A 27,243-nucleotide genomic window follows, 5' to 3' on the forward strand; every position below is an offset into this window, starting at 1 on the left:
TAAATCCTGTACATACATTTTAAATAAACATAAAAATATGTAACCTTATAAAGATAGTGATGCCATTTGGACAAGGTATTAACACCCACTCACCAGCTCTTGCATTTAATGGATAGTTTACGCTATAACTGCAAAGATGGGGCTCATTTTATGTACATATAAATAAACATGTCTAACTTTATAAATATGTCTAAGATAGATTATTAAAGGTCAACACGAAAGAAAAACATTAAAAAGTTTTTTGTTCTCAAGGCATAGGTTCGCTCATCACGCTGTTTGTTCATGTTGTATAGATATCTGTGGTTGTTAAAGACTATTTTATAGTTTAGAGATGTGCAGACATGAAACGAAATAAAAACAATTTATTAAAAAAGAAAAAAAAACTGTTATGAAGGTGTGGTTTGTCACGTGTCTGTTTAAGTGTTTGCTTGTATAGTAAAAACGTCGTTTTTTATAGGAGCTGAAAATGTACACTGATATAATTCGGTTAGAATTGCAAAACATACAGAGTTAGCATTTAATGTTAAGCCGAAGCAAGTAGATTGTTAACGTCCAGCTTTTATTTGAACTGCAAACAAAGCAGCGTCCCCACTACTATTAGGGCAAGTTAAAAAAGCTCCACGCAACAGTCGTAATTTTAACTTCTGCTCCGAGGACGACAACTCACGACCTTAATATATTGCATGCACAACCGACTTTTTTTTCTCGTTGTAAATGTGTAGATAATGTTGGTGAGGTTGAAATGCTGTTTGGAGATAGCCGTAGCTGTTTTGTAGTAATGTCTGTACTCATCAAACTGAACTTTCTTGAAATAAATAAAAAAAAAAAAAACGTCACCAGAGTTTCATATGAAAAATACCAATTAAATCAACTTTCATCAACACAGGAACAAAAGAATATTAGATATTTTGGTTCAGCCGGCCTGTATTAGAAAAAGAAATTGTGTCCAAGTCTCGGCTTTATTCCCACCTTTCATTAGCCGTGATGAGAAGCAAGTGAAGAAATGCCACATCTATTTGCATTGGCATCTTGACAGCAACTGTTTATATATATTTTTCCCCGCTCTTCTCGCACCCCTCCCCTGTTCACTCTTTCACCCTTTCATCCCATAACAACGAACATTTCTGTAAAAGTCTGAGGAAGCTACAGACGGCCAAAAAACGGCCGGGTAGCTGAAACAACAATGTAACTTAACAGAAAGATACGGTAATAAAAGATAAAACGCATATTTGCTCTACAACAGTATTGAGCACTTTCTTCAGTTTTTATTAATTACCATTTCTACTATATATATATATATATATCGGCCTAACGTTCTCAGGAAAAATGAGTTGAAAAAATTACATTGAGAGAATTGCCAGGATCGCTGCGGAGAAGGTAGGTTCTCTCTACCGTGCTAGAAAGCTACTAACGCCTGAAAGTATGCTGCACCTCTATAAGGTCACCATTCGCCCATGTATGGAGTATTGTCATATTTGAGCTGGTGCATCTGCTGCTAGTCTCTTGCTCCTAGGCAAGGTTCAAAAGAGAGTCACCAACCTGATAGGTCCTGAACTGTCATCTAAGCTTCAGCCTCTGTCCCATTGACGAAATGTAGCATCCCTCTGCCTGTTCTACAAGTACTGTAATGGTGAATGCTCTGACGAACTGCAAGCACTTGTACCCCCTTGATGTAAATACTCCCGACAAACTCGACAAGCAGCTAAATCCCACCCCTTCACAGTAGAGATCCCTAGATCTAAGAGAGCTTTTCACTCAAGTAGTTTCTTCCCCAGAACTGCTAGACTTTGGAATTCCCTTTCGGGTTCCTGTTTCCCCAACTGTACTGACATGCAGAAGTTCAAGTGTAACGTGAACCGATATTTTATTGCCCAACTCCCCACATAGTAGCCTGTAGCTTATGCCCCTGATAGTACATCAAAGTTGCAATGTGTCTTGTTTGGGGTGAAAATGTAATAAAAAAAATAAAAAATTCATGCACATGGAGCTAGGCGGAAACGACTGAAAGATAATGCAATCACATAATGTATTTCTATGTGAGTTTGGATATGCCTGTTTTAGCCAACTAAACCACGTATCAATCATTATGCAAGAGATTACATATAAATACAAGTATTGAGGCAAGTATTTTAATAATTGTTTTTATTCTTACATGGTTTTACTTAAAACCGATCTTCAAAGTATTTTCTGTAAAACAAAAAAAAGTGAATTCATATGATTTTAAAATAGTCCAACTACAAAACTTTCTGATACAGTCAATTTAATACCTGCCGCTTATATCATGAAACAACAAATATGTTCAAAATAAATTGACATCAATTAAATTTTTTTAATGTAAATAACATGGTTAAAGGATAAAAAAAAATCTCTGGTCAAAATCAAATATCGATTTGCTAGATGCACTGCATTATGTGTCTAAATTTTAGAATCTGACTAACTTTTCCTTATATATTAGATTTGAAATTTTTATAGCGGTAAAATTGCTTCAGTAGTGAAATTATAAATGACAGGTTCGGCTTGCTGTGTTCAAATCCTGGACAAACTGTTGTGTCCATTTCACTTGGAAACGATATTAATCCAGCTTCCCTTTAAAAGAGAAAATTTGGCAACAATATTTCCAAATGATCATAAAAGGAGAGACCACTTTTTAGCCTTGAGAGACAATGGATACCCTCTGTACATCTATAGTGAAACAATCTCTTCTGAAGAAACATTGTTTGAGTCCAGATATGAGAAGTCACAAAACAATGCCAGTATAATGATTATATTATTTTAAAGTTTTTCTTCTCTTAGAAGAGTTGCATGACCAAGGCTTGAGACAAGACAGAGATATTAGTTAAAGCAATGCAGTAACCACAGTCATGTAATGTTGCTAGTCTCAGTCTTTTCTACAAATACTATTATGCCATGTGTTCCTCAGAATTATCTGATCTATTCCCTGCTTCTTTTGTTCCAGCTCGTTTGACTCGTTGGTCTAGTGGTCTCCATCAATTCGCAGTTTTAATACCTCATTGTAATACAGCTTCATATTCCAGCAGCTTCTTATCAAGGACTGCAAGATTGTGGAACTCTCTTTCTGCTCACTGTTTTCCTTCTAGCACTTTTCAAGACTAAGGTCACTAGGCATCTCCAGTCTTTGCAATAATCAGCTTTTATACTTGTTAGCTTCTTACATTAAGTGGCTTCATGCATTGTCTCGAGCGGTTTCCATAAAAATAACCCTTATACTTGAGTGATCTTTGGGCTTTCATCAGCAGTGATTTATTAGTACAAAAAAAGAAAAGCAACAAAACTGAGATTCAAACAATTTATTTCAATTCCTAACAACAAAATATGTAGTTACGCCTTCAAACTAATCCCCAGAAAGTTGCTATAGCTAAAATCGAGTTAATCTCTGAGGCAGGTTCTTTTCTAATTCTAAGAAAAGATAAAAGTTTGTGGATGTTTCATCAAAACTTCGAAATCTTCAATGATAATAAATGTTTGTTTTATTTTTTATGAAGCCACCAGATGTAAGGAGTTAAACAAATTCTATTTCGAGATAAAAACAAAACAAAAAAAAACAGTCAATGATAGATGTTAGATGGATAGATTCAGACTCAGAAAACAGCAATTCTTCTCCTCTTTGTCAGAAACATCACTCATGGAATGTGAGGACTAAAGGAGCAATAATTACGTGGATGCTGAAATTAAATACAGGATTCATTTTTACTCTTCTTTTACTGCAAGTTTTAATGTTACTAGACACGCTATGAGATGTTTGGTGAACATTGGTACATTGTAGTATCTCAGTGTATGCACTTAGTAGTGCCCTGAACCGATTCTGAAGGTGAATAGATATTAGAAAAGTAAATCTCTAAAAATTAGAAAACAAAGTACCCGTCTGCTTTTGAATTTTATGGAAATTAAAGAGATTTTATGAATAATTGACACATTGGGCATTAACATAAATCTGAACATGAAATACCTTTGGATAATCATTTTACATAGATTTTACAACAAATACCCAATATTTAATAGTTGAATTTAAAAATTGTTACATATTTTGATGAATCTTATTATTCATTGAAATCCTTTTCAATTTTTAAATTCATAGTGAATCATTAAATTTTGACCATTTTCACAGCTTTTTCAAGCATGTTATCTTTAATCTGTCGAAAATAAATTATCAAATACAAACATTTATATCATAATAGACGACCCGTAAACCACTGGGTCAACGTTAATACATTGTACAATATTGTGTGTGACCTTAACCAATTGTGAAAGTAAATACTTTCAAAGTAAATTTATTTATTAGTAGTTTGTCAAACATGTCTTAGAGATGCAGAAATTGTTTGATTATTTTTGGTCGTCTAGTTATTTTGAACTCATTTGGACATTATTATTATTATCATTGGACTAGAATCTTGCATATTTCATGATATTCCATTGTATTCTTTAGTTCTTCAATGATAAACTAGTGTCACTCTTTGATTGGTCCACTTATGTAATTGCTATTCTTTCATTTTTCCTGTTTTGGTTCCTACGTCAGTAGTTAGTCAGCTAACATACTTCCTAACTTCCGGCGTGGCTGCTACCGGAAGTGGTGACAAAGCAAATCAGTTTCTTTACTTATATTGTTCTTCAGTATTTCTATTGTGAAGCGATTTATTAAAACTAAATATAAGAAAAGGATATTATCGAAAAATATACAATAAAATTAACAAAATTATACAGTTTTATTTGCACTTTTAATAACAATATTTTTTTTTAATTTTTATTTTATTTGAAATTTCATAAGAAATATGTTAATGAAGTTATAAAAATGGGTTTTCTTTATTTTAAAAGTAAAAGCTTTTTTGCTTGAATTTATATAATAAATATATGTTTATGCTTTCATAAACATATATTTATTATATAAATTCAAAATAATTGAAATCAACATATCAAATGAAATTATTGAAATCAAAATAACAAAATTTCAAACATCATAAAAACGTATTCAATATATAATATTTCCAAAATAGTTTTAAAAGATTTTAAAAAGTGTTTTCAATAATTCTTTTAAAAAAATGAAATAAAACTAATTTCAATAATTCTTATTTAAAGTAAGATCGAAAAACTTTTCAGTGATTATTAAGTATAAAATGAAGCAAGATCGAAAAAACGTAATTAAAAAAGCATAGATGCACATGGGAGAGATACAGTGATGCCAAAAAGAAAGTCTGCACTTGTCATTTTTTTTTCAAAAAACACATTTTAAGCTAAATTGAATGTAACTGTTTAAACAACCTATACTTAATTTGATTCGCTCTTTTATTTTTCTATAATTTTACCTGTTCATATTTGACTTTTAATTGATGTATCCTAGTGTGTACGTCAATTTAAAAAATTAACTTCAAATTAAGAAGGCAAAAAGAAACTCCATAAAATAGAAAATTGTTATTAAAATGTAACTTTAGAACATTAATGCAACACAAATACAACAGGAACAAATGAACTTGTGTTTATTTGTTTACACTGTTATGGGTTTATGTTTATGTACGTATGCGCAACCGGAAGTCGTAAACCGGATGTTGGGTTACAACACCCATTACAAAGTCTTGGAGTTTTATAATTATATAGAGTGTTGTGTTGTCCGTTTCTTTCACTGTATTTAGTAGTTTTCTTTGGTCATGTATACGCCGATATAATTCATAAGTTGTTTTTTGAAAAACTTCTTTTCCAGAATACATCATTTTTTCTTATTTTCAACGCCGATGCCCGGGGGAAGAGGAGCATTGGGTTAGAGAAAAATAATTAAAACTAATGTCCTCATTTACTTGCATCCCCACGAGGGCAGAGTTAGTAAGACACAGCTCATATTTCCATTGAATCAAAATTCATCATCCCGTATAGTATCTGCTCCTTTTTGTTTGTTTATAAAATTTAATCGGTGTTGCCCAGGATTTATTATAATAATTATACCATAGGAAGTGTGTTTAATTGCTTGCTATCTTAAATTAAAAATGGTCACTTTTTATGACGTGATCCAGCATCGTTTAACCCTAAAAAAAATTAAGACCTACTTTTTGGGGGCATAATATGTTTAAACAGTCTTTATAAATAATATGAAAGAAGAAATTTTGAAAAATAAAAGAAAATTAACATTTTAGAGTGGGGGATCACTTTTTTATATAAATTTAACGTAAAATGAGCACTCACTTTTGGGCCACAAACCGTTCAACGAGACCTGTCATCTCTAGCATTTTTTCAAGTTTGGCGATCGGGGTGGGGGTGTTGGCAAAACATGACAAATGCAATTTTTTGTTTTTTTTTGGTGGTGGGGGCGGGTATTACATTTGAAACATTAAATAATGATAAATTTAATTATTTTATATGAGACCATTCTGTAGTTTCACCTAACAATTTTATAAACAAAACGAACGCCAAAATATGACAAATTCAATTGGGGGTGGGATTACATTAGAAATATAAAATGAGGAAAAATTTCATTTAATTGTTTTTGGAATTAATTTTTCATAGATTTTTTTTCGATTGCGGGCAGTCGCAGCTATTTTTACTGAAACAAAAGTTGTAATGATTTATTTTTAATTATTTTTTTTATTGTTGGGGGGGGGGGTCTTTCCAGTGCTCAATATCCGGAGAATAGTTTCTTCTCTTTGTAGGCCTTCTAGAGGGTATCACATACTTCTTTTTTTGGGCGATTACATTTGCATGTTTACATCCGTTCTTTTATTTTTGTTGTGGAGGTATTCACGTTGCCATACATGCTAGTATATATATATATATATATATATATATATATATATATATATATATATATATATATATATATATATATATATATATTACTTTGTTCAGATTTCGTTTTATAGAGTCGTGATTTCAAAAGTAAAAATAAAAGTATTTAGGTGTCATCAGCTAGAATCGAAATCGAAACTAGCATTCAAAGCTAGTGACGTTACCACTGTATTAACGTGACATGCATATAAACCGATTAAAAATTAAAAATTAACAATAAACTAAGATGAATGTACAAAATGTTTAACGATATTTTTGATTTCGACCCATGTTTTAACCTTTTAAAAACAATTTTATTTAGTTAAAGACACAAAAGAATGGCCCATAAAAAATTCAATCATTTGAGGCCCCAAGCACTGCTCTGCGACTTTTAGTTTATATATACACCCAGGCGGCAAAAAGAAAGTCCGCACTTGTAATTTCTTCAAAAACTGCAAATTTAAGCTAAATTTAATGTAACTGTTAATGCTTAATGTAACAAACTATTCCTCATTTGATTGGCCTTTTATTCTTCTATATTTTTACCTATTCATATTTGACTTTTAATTGAAATATTCTAATGTTCACTTCAATTTAAAAAATAACTTCAAATTGAGGAGGCAAAAAGAAATTCCGCACAATGGAAAATTGTTATTTAAATATAACTTTAGGACATTAATGCAACACAAGTACAACAGGAACACAAGGAACCATTTAGTAGCATAGCCCTTCTGCAATTTGACAGCCTGCAAAGTAGGTTGCCACTGAAAGGGCATCCTACTTTTCTTTAATTTTTGTCCAAAGTTCTTCCAAATTTGAAAATTTATCATTACATAGCTGTTGCTTGATGTAATGCCATACGTTTTTGATTAGATTGAGATCTGACAAGTGCAGACTTTTTGTGGGGGCACCATTGTAGGCGTGAGAAAAAAAAAGAAGGAATTGAGTTGCCTTGTCACCGCTTCCGGTAGCAGCCGTGCTGAAAGTTTGGAAGTACGTTAACTGACTATAACCACAGTTAACATACTAACACTTGCTTCCACCTTCACATATGCTAAATAAATCTTGGCCTTCTGGCTTTGAGCACTGATGTTATTCTACTCAGTTTTCCATATAAATCGTTGTTTGTTATCCTATTTCTACAAGTGACACCTGTGTGTGCTCTTAACAGTCTGGTAAAGATATCATCTAGTTTTTGACACATATCATTCGCAGAACTGAATCTTAACTTTTCTTTTTTGATTCCGAAGTCTAGACTAAAAATTGTATGACTATTTAGAAAACATTCTATTCACAATATCTTTTTACACATTTTCAATTATTTGTAAGACTTTTAACACTTAATTTTGGCTTCAATTCAATCATAATACTCATAGATGGTGTTTTAATCATCATCATCATCATCATCATCATTTTCTTCATTTTTTTCTGTATCAGCAGTTAATGCTGACATGCTGGATATGCACCTGCTGATTTCAATATCCACAGATTTTTAGTATTATACTATTATTTAGTTCTCTCCCCCACTGCAAGAACTGTGACACCAGGGTCGAAAAGTGGGATTGAAAAGTCAGCGCATCTGATGAGGAGCACTCTGACCTGCAAAAAGTGCCTGGGCAGCCCCATCGGCATTCCAAGGATGAGGTAGCCTCAGGCGATTAGCAATAAACTAACTCTTTCTCAAAGAGAGAAGGCAAAGCCTTGGGAGGGTGGACTTTCTAGAACTGCATAGAACTAAACTCCCACTACAAAATCAACAGGGACTGGATCATTACAGGAATGGTCTAATCTCTGTTGATTTTTTTTTTGTGGGGGGGGGGAGATAAAAAATCCCCACCCCACCTCTAGACGGTTCATTTAAAAGTTCATTTTAATTTGCCCTTTAGATAAAATATCTTCCCTCATTTCTTTTTAATTTGATAAATCATGCCATAGTTTTGTGACGTCATCAACTCTGCATGGTTATCCCCATTTCTGTTTTGGTGGATGATGTCATTCATTAGTGTAAGTGACGTCATTATTTATAATTGCATGCATGGTGTCATCATTTATAAAATGTAGAGGACAGAACGGGTACTATGCCAGCTGTCGTTGAAATTCAAAATCTTCTTATGGAACAAGGTAAAGTGGGAAACTAGTAGATAGATAGAGACGGTGAGTGAAAGAAAGGGTGTGTATGAGAGAGAGAGAGAGAGAGAGAGAGAGAGGGAGAGAGAGAATAGAAAAAGAGGAAGTGAACAAGGTAAAGTTGGAAACTAAGAGAGCAAACGAGAGAGAGAGAAAGTGTGTGTGTGTGTGTGTGTGTGTGTGTGTGTGTGTGTGAAAGAGAAAAAGAGGGGGAAAAAGAAGTAGAAAGCGAGAAAGTGATCAAGAAAAAGAGCAGGCAGCTGAAAAGAAAGACAAAGAAGTAGAAAAGGAGAGAGAGGGGGATGAATGATCACAAATAGTGTAGTTAAGACACAAGACAAGAAAAGGCACAACAAGCAGTGTAGTTAAGACACAGAACAAGAAAAGGCACAACCAACAGTGTAGTTAAGACACAGGACAAGAAAAGGCACAACAAACAGTGTAGTAAAAGCTCGAACAACAGGAGGTCTAATTCTTTTTCTCAGGATTTCGTAAACAATTCAATTGAAAAATTTAGGCAAAGGTCAAAAGACGAGGTCATATTTACAGCATATTTTCCAAGATATGAAGAAATCTTTAAAAAAGATTATGCTAACTGTCAGACGAGAAAAAAACTTTTACTGTTACTTAGAAAAGTATGAATATGAAAAGTATTTAGATACTGTAAAAAAATCCAAGAAATATTTCATTCGAGGAAACCATTTTGATTTTAACAAAACTCTTTGGTGGAAAGAGTTTTCTTTTTAACACGTTAGCAATTCCTTCATCTGACCATCTTTGCATGTTTTTGAAGCATGTGGTCATAAAACAGTTTCTCATTTTTTTATGCAGCATTTTATGGCATTGTTGTTGTACTCTCCAAGATCTTTCAAGATGCACTGGTTGGGCAGTCGAGAGACAAGATATTGCATCGTATGATCCTCATCTTTACATTTGCAGATGGTTGAATCAATTTTGTAACCTGATCCAGCCATAGCAACTTTTGATCGCCCCATTCCCGTTTTCAGGTGGTTAAGTGTTCTTCACTGTAGCCGGGGTATTTCAGAACTGGGAGGAAGAGCCTCAGAAAAAGGTGATTTCCATGTCAGTAGGAGAGGAGGGATTCTTTAACCGTCTAGTTCACAGTAGTAGTTTGCTCTTTTCCTGATATGTTGTTCAGGGTTCTATATCATATCGCTGAAGATTCTCCTTGATTTCAGCCGTTGGATCATCTAGAGTTTAATGTGCGAGTGAGAGAGAAAGGTGGAAAATGCACGAGTGTTTTTTTTTTAACTTGGTCACCAGTTTACACTCAATCTCAATTTCAGGTTAGTTTTGTGTGTGTGTGTGTGTGTGTGTGTGTGTGTGTGTGTGTGTGTGTGTGTTTATGGGGAATAATATACTTATTCATTTATATTTCACCCTTTAATTATACAAATCTTTTTATTAATGAAGCTCGATGTATGTTAAACATAATTACAGGGCATATACAAATAATAAGTGGCAAAAAGTCTATATTCCAAACTCCAAGATGTTTTTCATCTTACCGTTTATATCTTTTAGCATGTCAAAATGCTCAATTCTTGGAACACCCGTGCTTAGTCTGGGATTTTGAGTTTGCTGTCAATGTAACCATGCTCCTCAAGCGTTTATTGATTGATGGAGTATTCCTCCCTGTAGGTGACCTTTTACAGATAAACTGGTTTTGAATCAATCAACAAATATCTTTTTTCTGAAGAGTTGTGTTTCCATGGTAATCAACTATCAGTCATTTCTTCATTTCTTCAAGCCAAGTGCATGTCTGTGCCAGGTACATTTATTCCTGCCTGGTGACCATACCTGATATTCAACACATCTTCTCTCACATATTTGACACAAAAAAATAGTTATAATAGCCTTGCTTCATCATTTCATCATTTCCTTTTCAGCTTCTCGAAATCCACTAATCCACTAATCTATCGTTCATAGAGTGGAAAATGGTTGTCTCTCCACAGGTTCCACTATGGCACGAAACTTGACAATCTCTATTTCTCTCTGCTGGATGATATCATTATTTCTCTTCTCTGTGCCATAAAATACACGACCCCACATCTATCTCTCTCTTTCTCTTTTAGACTATGCCTTTTTTCTCTCTCTCTCCTCTGGGTCTATACCATCATTGCCTCTCTCTCCCTTCTTGTCTATGCCATCATCAACCGTCTCTCACCTGGGTTATATCATTATCGTTTTTCTTACTCCTCTAGTGCATCATCATCATCATCATCATCATCATCATCATCATCTGTCTTTCTCTCTCTCGAACCATATGATTATATCTCTTTTTTCTGGCCATAACCACAACCGTCATCACCACCATTATCGTCTCTCTGTCTCTGTCTGTTTGTCTGTCTCTGTCTGTCTGTTTGTCTGTCTGTCTGTCTTCTTTGAGCCACACCATTCCCTCCCTTCTCTTTCATCTGATACCATCATTTCTCTTCTCCCATGATAATCTTTTTGAAGTGACCTGATGATCAAACGATACATATACTTTCTTTCTATCTCTAAAGAATGTCTCCTCTTCTTATTCACTTTTTCAGCCATGTTCTCTTTTCGTGCTGTTGTCAGCGATGCCTTCTGCTCATGATCGATTTGGTACCTGCTGCTGCTGTTGTCATTTGTCACTAAGATCTTCTCAACCACAATTCTTTGGCTTCCTCTCTCAAAAAGAGAAGCCTTTATTGATTTGAATCATCGTAAGTATTAACAGTTTTTGGGGTTTTTTTTTCACTTATAATGTAGTGTTGGAAAGATCCTATAAAGAAGAAAATTCCCTTGCTCTGTTTGTGGAAATTGAGTCTTTTTTGAGATATTTGTAAGAATTGGACACACAAGAAATGCAATGGAATTGTTAGCATATTGAGAGAGGATAACCAGTTTATGTGCAACAAGTGTAAGACAACGGAGATGGATGAGAATTCGAATGTGAAGAAAATATATCTGAATGCCGAAGTGAGGTTATCTTGGTGATATAATCGGAGAATAGAGTAGAACAGGTGCTCGTGTGATTGCAAGAGTAAGAAGTGGGTGGAGTAAGTTTAGGGAATTTCTGTCATCACTAACTAGCCAAGGAATACCATTGTTGATCAATGGAAGAGAAGTATATGAGGCATATGTGTGCAGTATGATTTTGTGTGGAATTGTGCACTGCATGGAAAGAAATGATATGTGAGTCTTGAAGATTTAGATCTGATGACCTCAGACGAAAATTACATATAGATAGCAGAGGGAGATGTGTGCAAAAATCTTTAAAGGTCTGACCACGTTAAAAGCAATAGAACAGTTGAGATAGCAGGTTCAGCTCAAAGAGGAAAACATTGAACGATCAGATACGAAGTAAACTGCTAACGACGAAGCTTATTAAATCTTGCAATACACAAGTATATTTTAAGATTTTTCAAGATTATTTTAATGATTTTTTTTTATTATTACATTTTCACCCCAAACAAGGCACATTCAGACTTTGATGTAGGGGGTTACTATCAGGGACATAAGCTACAGGGGTACTATGTGAGGAGTTGTGTAGCAAGACGTCGCTTCATGTTACGCTTGAACATCTGCATGTCGGTACAGTTGGGGAAGCAGGAACCCAGAAGGAAATTCCAAAGTCTAGCAGTTCTGGGGAAGAAACTACTGGAGTAGAAGGCTCTCTTACATCTAGTGGTCTCAACTGTGAAGGGGTGTGATTTTGGTGTTTTTCAGGGGTATTTACGTCGAGGGGGTACAAGTGCTTGCAGTTCTTTGGAGCATTCACCATTAAAGTACTTGTAGAACAGGCAGAGGGATGCTACATTTCGTCAATGGGACAGAGGCTGAAACTTAGATGACAGTTAAGGACCTATTAGGTTGGCGACTCCCTTTTGAACCTTGTCTAGGAGTGAGAGATTAGTAGCAGATGCACCAGCCCAAATATGACAGCAATACACCATACATGGGCGAATGGTGGCCTTATAGAGGTACAAGATACTTTCGGGTGTAAGTAGCTTTCTTGCACAGTAGAGACAACCTACCTTTTTTGCAGCGGTCCTGGTAATGCTCTCAATGTAATTTTTCCAACTCATGTTTCCTGTGAACATTAGGCCGAGGAGTTTAAAAGATGTGCTTTCAGATAAAGAGTCTTTGGCCATTGCTATTGGTGGTAGAGAAGGTTTCTTGTAGTTATTGAAGGAAACAAGTTTAGTCTTGGCAGCATTGAATGTGACCATCCATTTTTGTCCCCATTCCATTGCAGATTGGAGGTCACCTCTAGTGTTTTTGCCATTTCTTTAGATATGTGTTCATTTGTTTTCCTGTCGTGTCTGTTATAGAGCATGGTGTCATCAGCATATATACCCATCTCACAGACAATTTTGTCAGGGAGGTCATTTATGAATTATTAGGAACAATAGAGGTTCAAGGATAGACCCCTGAGGCACTCCCGCATTTATATCATATTGTTTAGATGTACGACCATTGAGGACAACCTGGATTTTTCTCTTATCTAAGAAGGATTTAATTATGTTAAGTATTCTTCCAGTGATACCATATGATCTGATTTTCCTGAGAAGACCTTCATGCTATACCCTGTCAAAAGCCTTAGATATATCTAGAGCTACTGCTCTACCCTCCCCTGCTTTGTCAAGTGAATGGTATATGTGCTCTGAGATTACAGTTAGGATGTCTGCTGTGGAACGGGCTTGCCTAAATCCATATTGTTGGTCAGTCAGAAGTTTAGCATTTGTAAGGTGATGGACTAGAGCTTGGTTAATTATGGACTCAAATATTTTGGCAAAAATTGGGAGGAGGCTAATGGGCGGTAATTTACTGGGTCAGTTCTTTCGCCAAAATTCTTGAAAACTGGTACTACAGAAGCAGTTTTCCAGCAGGCAGGAAAGTAAGATTCATTTCTAACTATGGATGTAAAATCTGCAAGAATGTAATTTCAATAAAACAAATAATCGAATGCTGACCAGATTCAACCAATCATCATTGTTATTAGCTCTGTATCAGCTAGAGTTCTATCATTTATTTATTACTTGCCGATATGTACTTGATCTCATTTACATGCATTGCATTTCACATTGGCATTATTTTAGCTACAATGCTTTTATTTTTTATTTCTACAGATGAGTTATGTTAATATTGGTTATAATAGAAATATAGAGATCAAACATATATAACCTAGAAGCCATGAACAAGTTCACTTACTCAAGGGCAGTACACATAGGTGACGAAGTTGACTGCAGGATAACCAAGGTTAGCACTGCTTTTGGACGTCTCTGATCCTCTGTGTATATTTATTTGTTAAAAGAATTTGATTGCAGATCAAACTTCAAGTATACAGAGCCTGTGATTCTTACCATCCTCACATATGCCTGTGAAACTTGGATCGTATATGCCGGACACACCAAGAAACTGAACCATTTCAACATGTCCTGCCTCCATAGATCATTAAAAGTCATGTGGCTAAACAAGATACCAGACACATAGATTTTAGGCCAGTCAAACCTCCTTTCAGTACACATCATGTTGCAGCAGTGTCAGATTTATTGGGTGAGTCATATATGTTACCTGTTTGATTCAAGGCTTTGAAACAAAGTTCCTTTACAGTGAGCTGCTCAAAGAAAAATGAACTATAGGAGAACAACAGAATCAAATCAAGAACGGTCTGAAAGTGTCTCTAAAAGCAGTTCAGTTTGTATTCTAACTGGTGGAAAAAACTAGCCTAAGACAGATTTTCCTAGTGTACTACAAGCCACAAAAGGGGAAAATTTGGTAGGGGCTATTTTCCTAGCCACAAAAGGGACAAGTTTGGTAGGGGCTATTTTCCTAGCCACAAAAGGGGCAAGTTTGGTAGGGGCTATTTTCCTAGCCACAAAAGGGACAAGTTTGGTAGGGGCTATTTTCCTAGCCACAAATGGGACAAGTTTAGTAGGGGCTATTTTCCTAGCCACAAAAGGGACAAGTTTGGTAGGGGCTTTTTTCCTAGCCACAAAAGGGACAAGTTTGGTAGGGGCTATTTTCCTAGCCACAAAAGGGGAAAGTTTGGTAGGGGCTATTTTCCTAGCCACAAAAGGGACAAGTTTGGTAGGGGCTATTTTCCTAGCCACAAAAGGGACAAGTTTGGTAGGGGCTATTTTCCTAGCCACAAAAGGGGCAAGTTTGGTAGGGGCTATTTTCCTAGCCACAAAAGGGACAAGTTTGGTAGGGGCTATTTTCCTAGCCACAAAAGGGACAAGTTTGACAGCTCTACATTAAAAGATGTAAGTGTGCATAGGGTTCCCATTTATAAGTGACATTCAGGAACTCCATCTCCATTGGTGAGCAGTGTTATCTGTCAAACACACCCACCCCATGATGGGTTATTCTGCCATATTTGATAATTCTACAAGTATAAATCAAACAGTGTGACTATGCATAAGGTTTCCAGTTATAAGAAACCCCACCCCTGAGGCCTCACCCCTGAATGGTGTAACTCGACAACTTCATTTCGCTAATCCTGCCAAATTTAGTAGCTCTATGTAAAACGGTGTGCGCATGCATAGGGGTTTCCCCCTGGGGTCCCGCACTCATTAGTGGGGGTGGGGGGTGACTTTATCATACCATTTTTGCTCCTTGATATCTCTTCTCATCATTGTATGTATGCAATTTAGTATAATAGTAAACCATATAGTTGCGTATTCACGTACAAACAGACACATAGACGTTTAACTTTATTATATAGATATATAGATATATCATTACATGTGTGTGCTAGAATTTTTTTATCCTAAATACTACGCATAATGTAGAAAATATGCATAAATAGAACTGATATACTAGTTAAATGAAACCAATTAACTTGTAAGAAACCATAAAAATAAATAGTTAATTAATTAAACTTTATTTAGTAGCTTACATATCCATGACTGAGTATATTAACAAGTTTATTTTAATAATTTTCAAACAGAAAAAGTATGTTTTTAATATTAATGTAAATGCAACAAAACACTCAACTTTATATATATATATATATATATATATATATATATATATATATATATATATATATATATTATTATTATTATTATTATTACTATAATATGTATTCTATGTATGTATATATTTATACATATATATATATATATATATATATATATATACATATATATGTATTGGATATCCAATATATATATATATATATATATATATATATATATATATATATTATTATTATTATTATTATTATTACTATAATATGTATTCTATGTATGTGTATATATATATATATATATATATATATATATATATATATATATATATATATATGTATTGGATATCCAATATACATATATATATATATATATATATATATATATATATATATATATATATATATATATATAAAATATAAATTACAATTAAATTTACCAAAATGATCCAAGATGGTAAAACTAAAGTATATTATAAAATTATAAATATTAGAATTAATATTTATAAAGTAATCTCAACCAGATGTAAAAGCTCGATAAAACCAAATAGGAGATAGAGCTTATAATAAGAGCAAACAGTTAATAAAACATGTTAAAAACACTTTGAAAAAGAGTTAAAACATATTTAATTTGAAAAGGAAACACTAAATAAGTGGATAGTCCTTAATCCACAGAGTTTCGAAGAAATACTTTCCTTCTCATCAGAGGGTAGGATTTAGCAAAATGCGGAATCGGATTTTGCTTGCAAAAGTATTTGATGAAACTGCAAGTACGTCAAAGATCTTACTTGATAACAAAAAGTGAAGCAGAGGGAATAGGATGAAGAAAAAGGTGATTTCACATGAATCATATATATATATATATATATATATATATATATATATATATATATATATATATATATATATATATTGGATAGAGTTTATTTAAAAAGTTCAAAACCTATCTACATATAAAGATAGATCTGCAGCATAATCTAAATACATGAATAGATCATTATGAATTTTGGAATATAAATTCTCAGTAACCTGATGAGTAACATGAGTACATTATTATTTTTGTAAACATGTAGGAAATGTACCCCCCATACTCTCATCCGTCCCCGATTTACTTTTAAAATGTTAGATACAAAAATCTTTATAGAAAAAGGGATTGCTCTACATCAAATCTTTTGTTATATAAAGTACGGCATTTTTAAAGGAATATGCATAAATCCGAAACTAATGAACTTATATATTATGGTATATGTGTTTTATGCAACAGAGTAAATAACATGACAATTCCCATTCAATTTGCACTGTTTCAAATAAGTTTAATTCAATTTTAAATATTTTAAAAATATATATATCTATATATAAAATTCATTGTATGTGTGTGTGTTTTGCATGATGTTTGTGTGTTTCCTATGGAAAAAGGTTAGAGAATCTACATAAAATCTAAAAGTGTATTATGTAAAATTTATTGGGGAAGATAATGGAAGTATTCACAAAATATGTGCTAGTGATATATATTAATTTATGAAAATTAATTTTTATTTTCGATATGTAGGCACATCTTTCCCAAAATTCCAGTACTCTTTGCCCCTTTCCAATGAAGATCTGGTTGATATCCTTCCTGCTCGCTCTTCTCATCTTCCTTGACTCTTCTTCTCCTATATACTAAATCCCTTCTTTTCCCTGCTAGCACCCCAACCGGAAGTTGGATATATTCGCACAGACAATGGATGATATTCCGGCATTTATAAGTTCATAAGTCGGCCATTGGTGATTATTTATTGGATTGCCAATTTGTGCACTAGAGGGTAGTCTGACGAGAGTTTCCTGTTTTGCAAAAGGCTTGTTTATGAAATCATCTCCAAATTCTCCTCGTGTAAATAGAGGGAGAACACCCACAATTTAGAACTTATGGATGTACGTTAACATATCTATCTCATTTTTCCCCTCATTTTTTAAATTCCTTTTATATTTTTTAACCATACTTTGATTTGTGTTTTAAGTCCCGTTATAATGTTGCTGACTCCCTTGAAAAAGAGTTGACTAAAAGACGTTTTAATAGAAATAACGTTTTCTTTTCTTCTTCTGTTCATTAATTACTTTTCTTTTAACCGGGTTACTAAAAATTTATATAAAAAATCTGAATCAATAGATTATTTGATCCTCTGTTGTTGTGTTTTTCATTTGTTTGTTTTAGTAATCATGGCTATTTTGCCAATATTATTGAAGTGTTTATTACAATATTGTATCTGCAGAGATCTACATTTTAATGAAGTTTATTGCAGTAATTTTGTACACAGATTACCCAAATTAAATATCGCTCATCCATACAATCGTTAATAAAATTCCAAATTCTTTCTGTAATCCAACCATATTTTGGTATAAATAAACTTCAATCTATGCTTGACTTGTCTATCAAGTTTCAATCATGAATGTCCAACAGCCTTTGTTTTATCACTGTTCAATTACATGCTCGAAATGTGCACCTCTGTATTGTACGCCTTGATACACCCTGCAAAATTGTCAATAATTCTGATACATTGCTTTTTGGAAATGCCTTGATCTTCTTTGTGATGGCTCTCTTCAGTTCAGCAATAGTTTGAGGATTATTTTGATTGACATTATCGTTGAGAAAAACTCACAAGTCCAGTGATTGTGAACCCCATTCAGATTCACATCTATATATCTATAAAACTGAGAATGTGTGTGTGTGTGTGAGGACACTTCTCAACCTATATACTCAACGAATTTTTTATCTACAGACTTGAAATTTGGTACATAGAGTATTCAGATATGTGAAAAACTTTTTAATCGGGTTTCATCTGAAAAAAAAGTGCTGCTCAGGGGTCAAAATTGAAAAAATTAAATGCGAGAGTGATTGGATTTTTATCTGTTTCCAACTGTTTCATAACTGCGCATGTGCGGTTGTGAAACCTAACAGCTTCCTTATGTTAAATATAAGTTGATTTGAAAGAACTGTTTGAAGAAAACATAATACTTGGATGCATATGTCTCAGTTTCATTCCGTTTTTTTTTTTACTTCTTTATTTATAAAAGAAATTTAATGTTACGTTTAATACCTATGTTTACAATAAATAAGAATTCTGCATTAATTAAAATATAATATTTATGTGCATTTTACGACCGGGCAATGCCAGGCGACATGCTAGTATTCAATAAATTATCTTTGTAAGGATTCCAATGAGTAATTCAAAGTATGGAGCTGCCTCATCTTGTTAAAACCACTGTTCATTATGGACGAAGCCACTTCGTCTGACCAAAGCTGCCCTAAACGTCTTAACTGATACTACATGGCCCCCTGTATTGATTATGACTGAGAGTCTAGTCTCATTTTCAAACAAGTAATGACCATATATATTATTTTAATTGGAATTCATTATTGAGATGAGTATTATTTATATTAATTTTATTTATTGCGGACTATTATTCTCATCTTTATTGGTTGTTGTTTCACGACGTTTCAGCCAACTATTCCTCTGGCCTTCATCAGGTGATAACCGCGACGGATAGGAACTTTGAATCTCCTTACTGCATTCTCAGCACTGCCATCTGTAGTTGTTGTCATCTCACCACGTTTTGGCCAAGTAACCCTCTGGCCGGCTTTGAGTAGGATTGAAACCGCTATCTTCAGACAATGCCCATCTGAAAGTGTAGAGATTCAACGTCTCTGTCAACTGCACTACGGGCCCCAAAGGGCGATCAAGGTTGGATTTTTTTGATCTTATAAATCCACGTTTATTTATTATCTGATCTTCCATGGTCGGGTCCGTACCGAATAGTATATATATTATTTTAATTGGAATTCATTATTGAGATGAGTATCATTTACTAATAAAGATGAGAATAATAGTCTGCAATAAATACAAATTAAGTAATGACCGGTTTTGATATTGCAATCTGCACAGTGTGCATGTGCTAGAGTGCAATGACTTTTCCAGCTAATCTTCTGATAGGATTAGCTTCCTCCTGAAAATGTTATTCTTTGAGTTCACATATCTAGACAACAGAAAATTAGCTGTGTCAATGTAAAGGTACATATGTCGAGCATATCAAAAATATGCTTAGTTTGCAGAAAAGATTATGATTGTATTAATGATTCCATGGGTGGCATTTTTTCTTTTATGGCTCACCCTATATTTTCTAGAATATCTGCATTGAAAATATTAAAAGCATTCTTATTATTTGTAACGTTCGGATTACTGTTCTCATCTTGAATATTATTTTCACAAGGTTTCAGTCGATGTAACCTTCAACCTTTTTCAGGTGTATCTTGTCAAACTTGTAAATCTTTCTATTAAACTTGGAACTCTGCATGAAATCTCAAATGGAACCCTTTATTTAATCCATGGGGGTAGCATACCTTGGTTCCATCAGTCATGACCGAATAGACGTCTTAAGTAATTCACAATTACAATTTAGTATCTTAAGTTTTGAACATTGAACCTCGAGAAGAGTGTAACTAACAACCGAATTTTAATTGTGGCATAATGGATAAGTACCTGGTGAAATTCAGTTGTAAGTTAGACTCTAGTCGAAGTAAAATCTTCAATCCTCAGTGTGTAAGATTACAATTCTGCATTACTTAGGACTTCTACTCAGTCATGATTGACGGTGCAGGCAAAACTCAAAATACAATTGTCAACCCAGTTATGGCTGACAGAACTAAAGCATGCTACCCTTGTCAATTAAATAAAAAGCTCCATTCTAAATCCCATGCAGATTCTCATGTTCAACAGAAAGATTACCGAGTTCGACAAGATACACCCGAAGAAGGTTGGAGGTTACATCAACCAAAACGTTGTGAAAAATAATATTCAAGATGAGAACAGTAGTCTGAATAATCCAAACAATACAAATTATTAATCCTTATCTAAAAAATTTCAGAAACAAAAAAATCTATTTAAATTTTCTTTTTCTCTTTTCAGCAATTTGATTTTGAATTGATAAACACAAGCTACAATGGCGGTCAAATGTTCCAATCGAACTCTTTGGTCGACAGCTGATGAAGATGGCTACCCATATTGGGCGGAGTTTGAAGATAGTCCATTTGCCAAAGGAAACTCTAAATTTATGTATAAAGGAAGACTGAATGGTAAAGGTCCTCGTTCGGGAGAATACTGTACAGTTAAGGTCTTCAGGAGTATTGATATCGCCAAGCATGAGGACTGGAGCTCCTATGTAAACAGAATACAGACTGCAAATAAATTGGCTGCACAGTTTAATAAAATGATAGACAACCAATACACAGTGAAATTTATGGTTCCTACATTGGCTCTCATTGATATATCTTCAACTTGTACAGATTGTATTTACTTCTTGAGTAACACCAAGCGCATCAAGTCTGACGATTGTGTTGCGATAGAACCTTATATTGGATCAAAGTTTCGTAAATTCTATCGAAACAGCCCACTGAAAGGAGCAGAGTATGCATATATTCTTCAGGCCTTTAGCCATTTCACGGCATCACAAACTGGAGACACTCTTGTCTGTGGCCTGCAGGGGCAAGCACATGGTACCGAGTTTCTTCTCACAAACCCTATAATCCATTCTGCAAACCAAGAGTGGGGGCCAAAAGACCAAGGTGCTCACGGTTTCCGGAAGTTTTTCTCCGCGCATACTTGTAATGAGATATGTCAGACAATGGACTTGCCGGAATATCTTGAGACAATGTCAGTGGCCGAGGAAATTGACCAGGAAACTGGAAATAAATCTCTGGAGCTTACCGAGCTGGAAACCTCCCCAAAACGCTTTGTCTCAACCGATAATATTGAACCGGAAGTCGTTGAACCAGACACCAGTTCCCTTCCCCAGACTGAAGCTCAAATCTCAGACACATCTTCACATACCAAAGAAACTCCCACAATTTTACAGACCCCACCTATGAGTCGTGTGGGACGTACAATCTCTGCACCTGTGTCAATGGCAATCTCATTAAACAGGAGCTCCTCTGTGACAGGTCCACCTGAATTTGCAGAAGAACTTCCAAGTGAGTGTATAAGTCGACCTACTGAATCTGTGATCCTTGATGCTATCCCTATAGATGATATAGCTACACACTTTAGCGATTCTACAGAAGTACTTCCACCCCCTTCTTGTGAGTATCAAGGTCCGTTTACTCCTTGTCAAACAGTGAGTGAGTATTTAGAACTAAAGAAGAATCAGGCACCATTTTCGCCAGGATCTGCCTCGATTCCAATGATAGACGATGAATTGGCTTGTGCGGAGAGTGAATTAATGGAAGCTGTGCCTCCACCAACTGATGATTTTGAACCCACCATATCACCTTCATTGCACTCGTACCTTAGGGACAAAGATAGCTTAGAAATCATCCCCCATGGAAGCATGGAACTTGATTTAGAATCACAGCAAAGCATTTCCGTCTTTGAGGATAATCTTCCTGCCCCAGATCTTGGATCAATGAACAATTTCCAAATGTCTCCAAGGGAGAGCATTACTCAACCTATGGAGGTAGTGGAGAATTACACACCCTGTGACACTATGAGCCAGGAAAGTCTTGTAACTACGCCATGTGGAACCATTTGTCAAGAAGTCGAATCTCAGCAAAGTATCGTGTCAACTACTAAAGATAGTGAGTTGCAAGATCTTGTTCCTGTTTCAGAACCACTCATTGAGGCCTCCAGTTACCAAATACCAGTAAGAGTTGAAATTCCATCTGATATCGAATCACAGGTTTGTTTGGTATCGATCCCTCCAGATTGCATGGATCATCATTTAGATACAGTTGAAAGCTTGGAGGCTTTGTCATCTCCAGCAAGCGAAACGTTAACATCTGGTGAGGTAATGGCTGATCCCAAATTTTCTCTGGAAGAACCAGGTGAAGAATCTATGGTGACTGGCAATGGTGATCTTGCAGAAGAGCAGATGGTTTTGCAAGAGTGTTCTGATGCACTTAATTTCCAGGAAACGGATGCAGATCATTTTGAACCATATCCAGCAGACAATGTAGAGGTCGGTGTACAAAAATCTGTGAGTGTTGATTCGATGTCATCTGATTTTAAGCAGTCTCTCGAAACAATTCCTGAGGGTAGTAATGAGAGTGACTCAGCTCCAAGTATCGACATTTCAGAAATGCCAGTTGAGATGCAAGATGACACGACCATGGTTGAAAATAATGACGAAATAATTGCAGATAATCAAATTATTGTTAGCACTGACACAACGTCCAATGGACAAGAAGAAACATTTTCAGAAATACAACCAAGTTCAACAGTGGAAGCGCCTGAAACAAGTGTTACAGAGGAAATGGTTACGTGTGAGACTGCTGCAAGTGAAGAGGTTATTATTGAGCCTGTTACAGAATTTTCTAGTGAAGAAGGCCTTCACATTTGTGAAGAGACACCAATTGAAAATAATGTAGAACCTGTTTGTGAAGCTACAGTTTCACAAGAAACCACAGTTGAAACTAATGTTGAACCATTAGGAGAGACTCAAGAGGTTGCTGTTGAGCCATCTATTGAGCCTGTAGCAGTTGAAACAGAAGCTATGGCTTCTCAAGATACCACAATTGAGACTTCTGTAGAACCTGAAGGTGATGCTTCTGAACTAACTACTGTTGAGACTATAGGCGCAGTTACAACGATTGATGAGACGAATGCAGGTGAAACTAGAGAATCTGAAGAGACCACTGTTGAGACTTTAGGTGCAGTTACATCAGAAGAGGCTACTGTAGAGACAGTAGGTGATGCTACATGTCAAGAGACAACCGTTGAGACAATTGGTGAAGCTACATATTCTCAAGAGACTGCAGATGAAAGTACATCTGAAGAGACTGCTGTTGAGACAATAGGTGAAGCAACAACATCTCAAGAGATGATTGTTGAGAGTGGAGGTGAAGCTGCAACCTCTCAAGAGACCACAGTTGAAAGTGGAGGTGAAGTTACAACCTGTGAAGAAACTGCAGTTGAAAGTGGAGGTGAAGTTACAACTTCCCAAGAGACCACAGTCGAGAGTGGAGGTGAAGTTACAACCTGTGAAGAAACTGCAGTTGAAAGTGGAGGTGAAGTTACAACCTGTGAAGAAACTGCAGTTGAAAGTGGAGGTGAAGTTACAACTTCCCAAGAGACCACAGTTGAGAGTGGAGGTGAAGTTACAACTTCCCAAGAGACTACGGTTGAAAGTGGAGGTGAAGTTACAACTTGTGAAGACACCGCAGTTGAAAGTGGAGGTGAAGTAACAACTCAAGAGACCACAGTTGAAAGTCGAGGTGAAGTTACAACTTCCGAAGAGACCACTGTTGAAAGTGGAGGTGAAGTTACAACCTGTGAAGAAACCACAGTTGAAAGTGGAGGTGAAGTTACAACTTCCCAAGAGACCACAGTTGAGAGTGGAGGTGAAGTTACAACTTCCCAAGAGACCACAGTTGAGAGTGGAGGTGAAGTTACAACTTCCCAAGAGACCACAGTTGAGAGTGGAGGTGAAGTTACAACTTCCCAAGAGACCACAGTTGAGAGTGGCGGTGAAGTTACAACTTCCCAAGAGACCGCAGTTGAAAATGGAGGTGAAGTTACAACTTCCCAAGAGACCACAGTTGAGAGTGGATGTGAAGAAACCACAGTTGAAAGTGGAGGTGAAGTTACAACTTCTCAAGAAGCCACAGTTGAAAGTGGAGGTGAAGTTACAACTTCCCAAGAGACCACAGTTGAAAGTGGAGGTGAAGTTACAACCTGTGAAGAAACTGCAGTTGAAAGTGGAGTTGAAGTTACAACCTCTCAAGAGACCAATGTTGAGATTGATGGTGAAGTTACAACCTCGGTAGAGAATAATGCTGAGACTGGAGGTGAAGTTACAACTTCTCAAGAGAATACTGTTGAGATAGTAGGTGAAGTGACATCTCAAGAGACCAATGTTGAAACCATGGCTCAAGAGACTACTACCGAAACCATCAAGTCTGCTGTTGAAGATATGCCTTCTCAAGGAAACACACCTGAGCCAGTATCTGCTGTTCAAGAGACTGCAGTTGAGTCTAGAATTGAACATGAAAATCAAGGAGATACTATTGAAAATACTACCATTGGTACCATAGAAAAAGCTGACATCAATCAAGAGGTCACAGAGCCTACTATCCAACAAGATTATGTTTGCAAAGATACCCAAATAGAAGTCAATGTTTGCCAAGACACTGCTACAGAATCAAACAAGGAAGCCAATGCTGTCGGAACTGTTTATCAGAGCTGTGGATTTGTATGCACTCCTGAATCGACAGAAGGAAATGCTGGGCAAAACTCTACAATGCAAGTGACTGGAGATGGTTATGTGTCTCAAAATAACTGGCAGGAATCCACTACTGGAGAAACTTCTGCATGTCAAGAAATGGGAGATGGGTCAGCTGTGTTACATGAAAATTCTGGATTTGGAACAACGGTTGAAACCATTGGAGAAGGTTATGTGTGTCAAGATTCTGCAGGTGAAACAACAGTTGAAGGTTCAAAGGTGACAGAAACTACAGAAGGTACTGGATTTGAACCGGCAATACAATGTTATACAAATGAAAACATTGACTTTGAATCAAGTGTTGAACCGTCTGCAGATGGATATACTAGCCGAGACAGTGGATTTGGATCAGTTGTCGACTCAAACCTTACAGGTTACCTTAATTCAGAACAAAGTTTTACAGTGACTTCTGATAACAATCTCGGATCAAACACATATTTCCAGTCTTTTCCGAGCCCAGCATCATATCCTACTGAAGGTATGGCTGCTACATCCAATCAGTCAACCAATCCATACTATTATGGGCTCCCTCCTGAATACAGAATATATGAAGACTGTGGATCATCTCAGAGTGAAACAAGTTGTCCTCTGAGAAGTTCCAAGATGACTATTATCCCCGATTTGGATTCCATGGAACATGTTGAGACAAAGTGCTTGGACAGCGTCTGTGAGGAATGTGATATGCAGCAAGGTATCGAGACATTGCCCAGAAGGACGGTCAGTTATTATCTGGAGCCACAAGAAAGTCATGAAATAATTACTTTCAGGATTAACATCGCTCCGGAATGCCCAACAGCTGACCAGAATCCCAATGGATCTACTCTCCAAAATGCTGGAACTGTTTGCCAGAGTTCCAAATCTGGAGAGTTGAGTCTGGGATCCACTGACTGTTGTTCATCTTGTCAAGCTTGTGAAACCTCCGAAAATGTTGGAGAGGGTAGTGGGCGAGACACCTGTTCTTACCATTATTCCAACGCAGGTGATTGCATGGAAACCATGCCTCAAAGAAGTTGTGGCTACAGCTCTGAAGTGCACCAGAATGTCTCTGCTGACTGGAGCACCACTCATTCCACATGGGATGACAGTTATTGCTTGACAGCCCAGAATCAGCGAACGGCATCGGGTGAAACAGTTTATTCTAAATTTGACCCGAATGTCTGAAGATATGCAACTCTGCTCGTATTTTTGATGGGATTTTTGCTAATTGTGATATTGGTTTGCTGTTTCCGCCTATTAACTTCCTAGATTTCGGATCCTGTTAGGTTATCTTTTCAAAAGAAATAATATCTGTCTATCCTAGGACAAAAAGTTGCTTGTATATAAAGCCATCTTATTATCATTGTAAAAAAATGTAATTGATAAAATTAATTGATCATTATGAATCTTGAAACAAACCTGTGTAAGGATGCGTAATGTGAGTTATATTTAGTTTTATGGAAATGAAGGCTAGAAGATCTCTGTCAATTTTCAGAGATTTCCTATTTTGATAAAGTTTTAACAATATTAAACATCAGTTGATAAAGATTCTTAAAATTTCAGCTTATTTGGAGTATTTAAAACAGTTGCCAGGGTTGGAGGGTATAATGTGGGCAAAACATCTTATTTGAAAATTGAAATATTTTAGATTTGCATGAAATTTGATCCATAGTTAAAGTGAGATTCACTGAAATTGAAAATTATTTTGTACACTTAAGCTTCAAATTTTAGATATGTTTCTTGACCGGAAATTATTTAATGAGTTTTGATAAAAATTAGAATAAGTTTAGTTTTAGAATTTTCATAAGAGGACATAAAAGTAGTGCAAAACTGTTCTGTTTGGGGAATGAATTTTTTTTAACTAGCAAGATAGCCATAGATACAAAATAGAACAAATGTGGATAAGTGAAATAATAGAATCATTCTGAGAAGATTTTTTAATATTTTTGTTTTTATTACAAAAAGATTTCTTTCAGAAATTAGTGTAGATGTTATTCTTTGGAAAATTGCAAGAAAAAAAAAACGAATTTTAATTACAAATGTAAATTTTAAATATATAATCTATAAAAACTAACAATGACAGATTATTATGTACAGGCACAAAATAATGCATCAGTGGCGGCTTTGTTTCTCAGTGTCAACTAAATTTTAGAAAAAAAACGAAA

The 27,243-nt window shown here is 35.4% G+C and overlaps 1 protein-coding gene across 2 annotated transcripts in view; it reads left to right on the top strand.

The window, feature by feature from the left end:
• Nucleotides 1-27,011, top strand: part of LOC145296168 (uncharacterized) — a 111,818-nt gene extending 84,807 nt beyond the window's left edge. For both annotated transcript variants that reach the window (XM_080142378.1, XM_080142381.1), the window contains 2 exons: nt 11,448-11,603; nt 20,797-27,011. In XM_080142378.1, the coding sequence (XP_079998504.1) occupies nt 20,831-26,263 (5,433 nt within the window). In that variant the 5' untranslated portion in view covers nt 11,448-11,603; nt 20,797-20,830 and the 3' untranslated portion in view covers nt 26,264-27,011. The remainder of the gene's footprint in view (nt 1-11,447; nt 11,604-20,796) is intronic.
• The last annotated feature ends 232 nt before the right edge of the window (nt 27,012-27,243 follow it).

This window comes from Euprymna scolopes, chromosome 2 (genome assembly GCF_053919585.1).
Source record: "Euprymna scolopes isolate OS-2025 chromosome 2, ASM5391958v1, whole genome shotgun sequence".
Taxonomy (NCBI): domain Eukaryota; kingdom Metazoa; phylum Mollusca; class Cephalopoda; order Sepiida; family Sepiolidae; genus Euprymna; species Euprymna scolopes.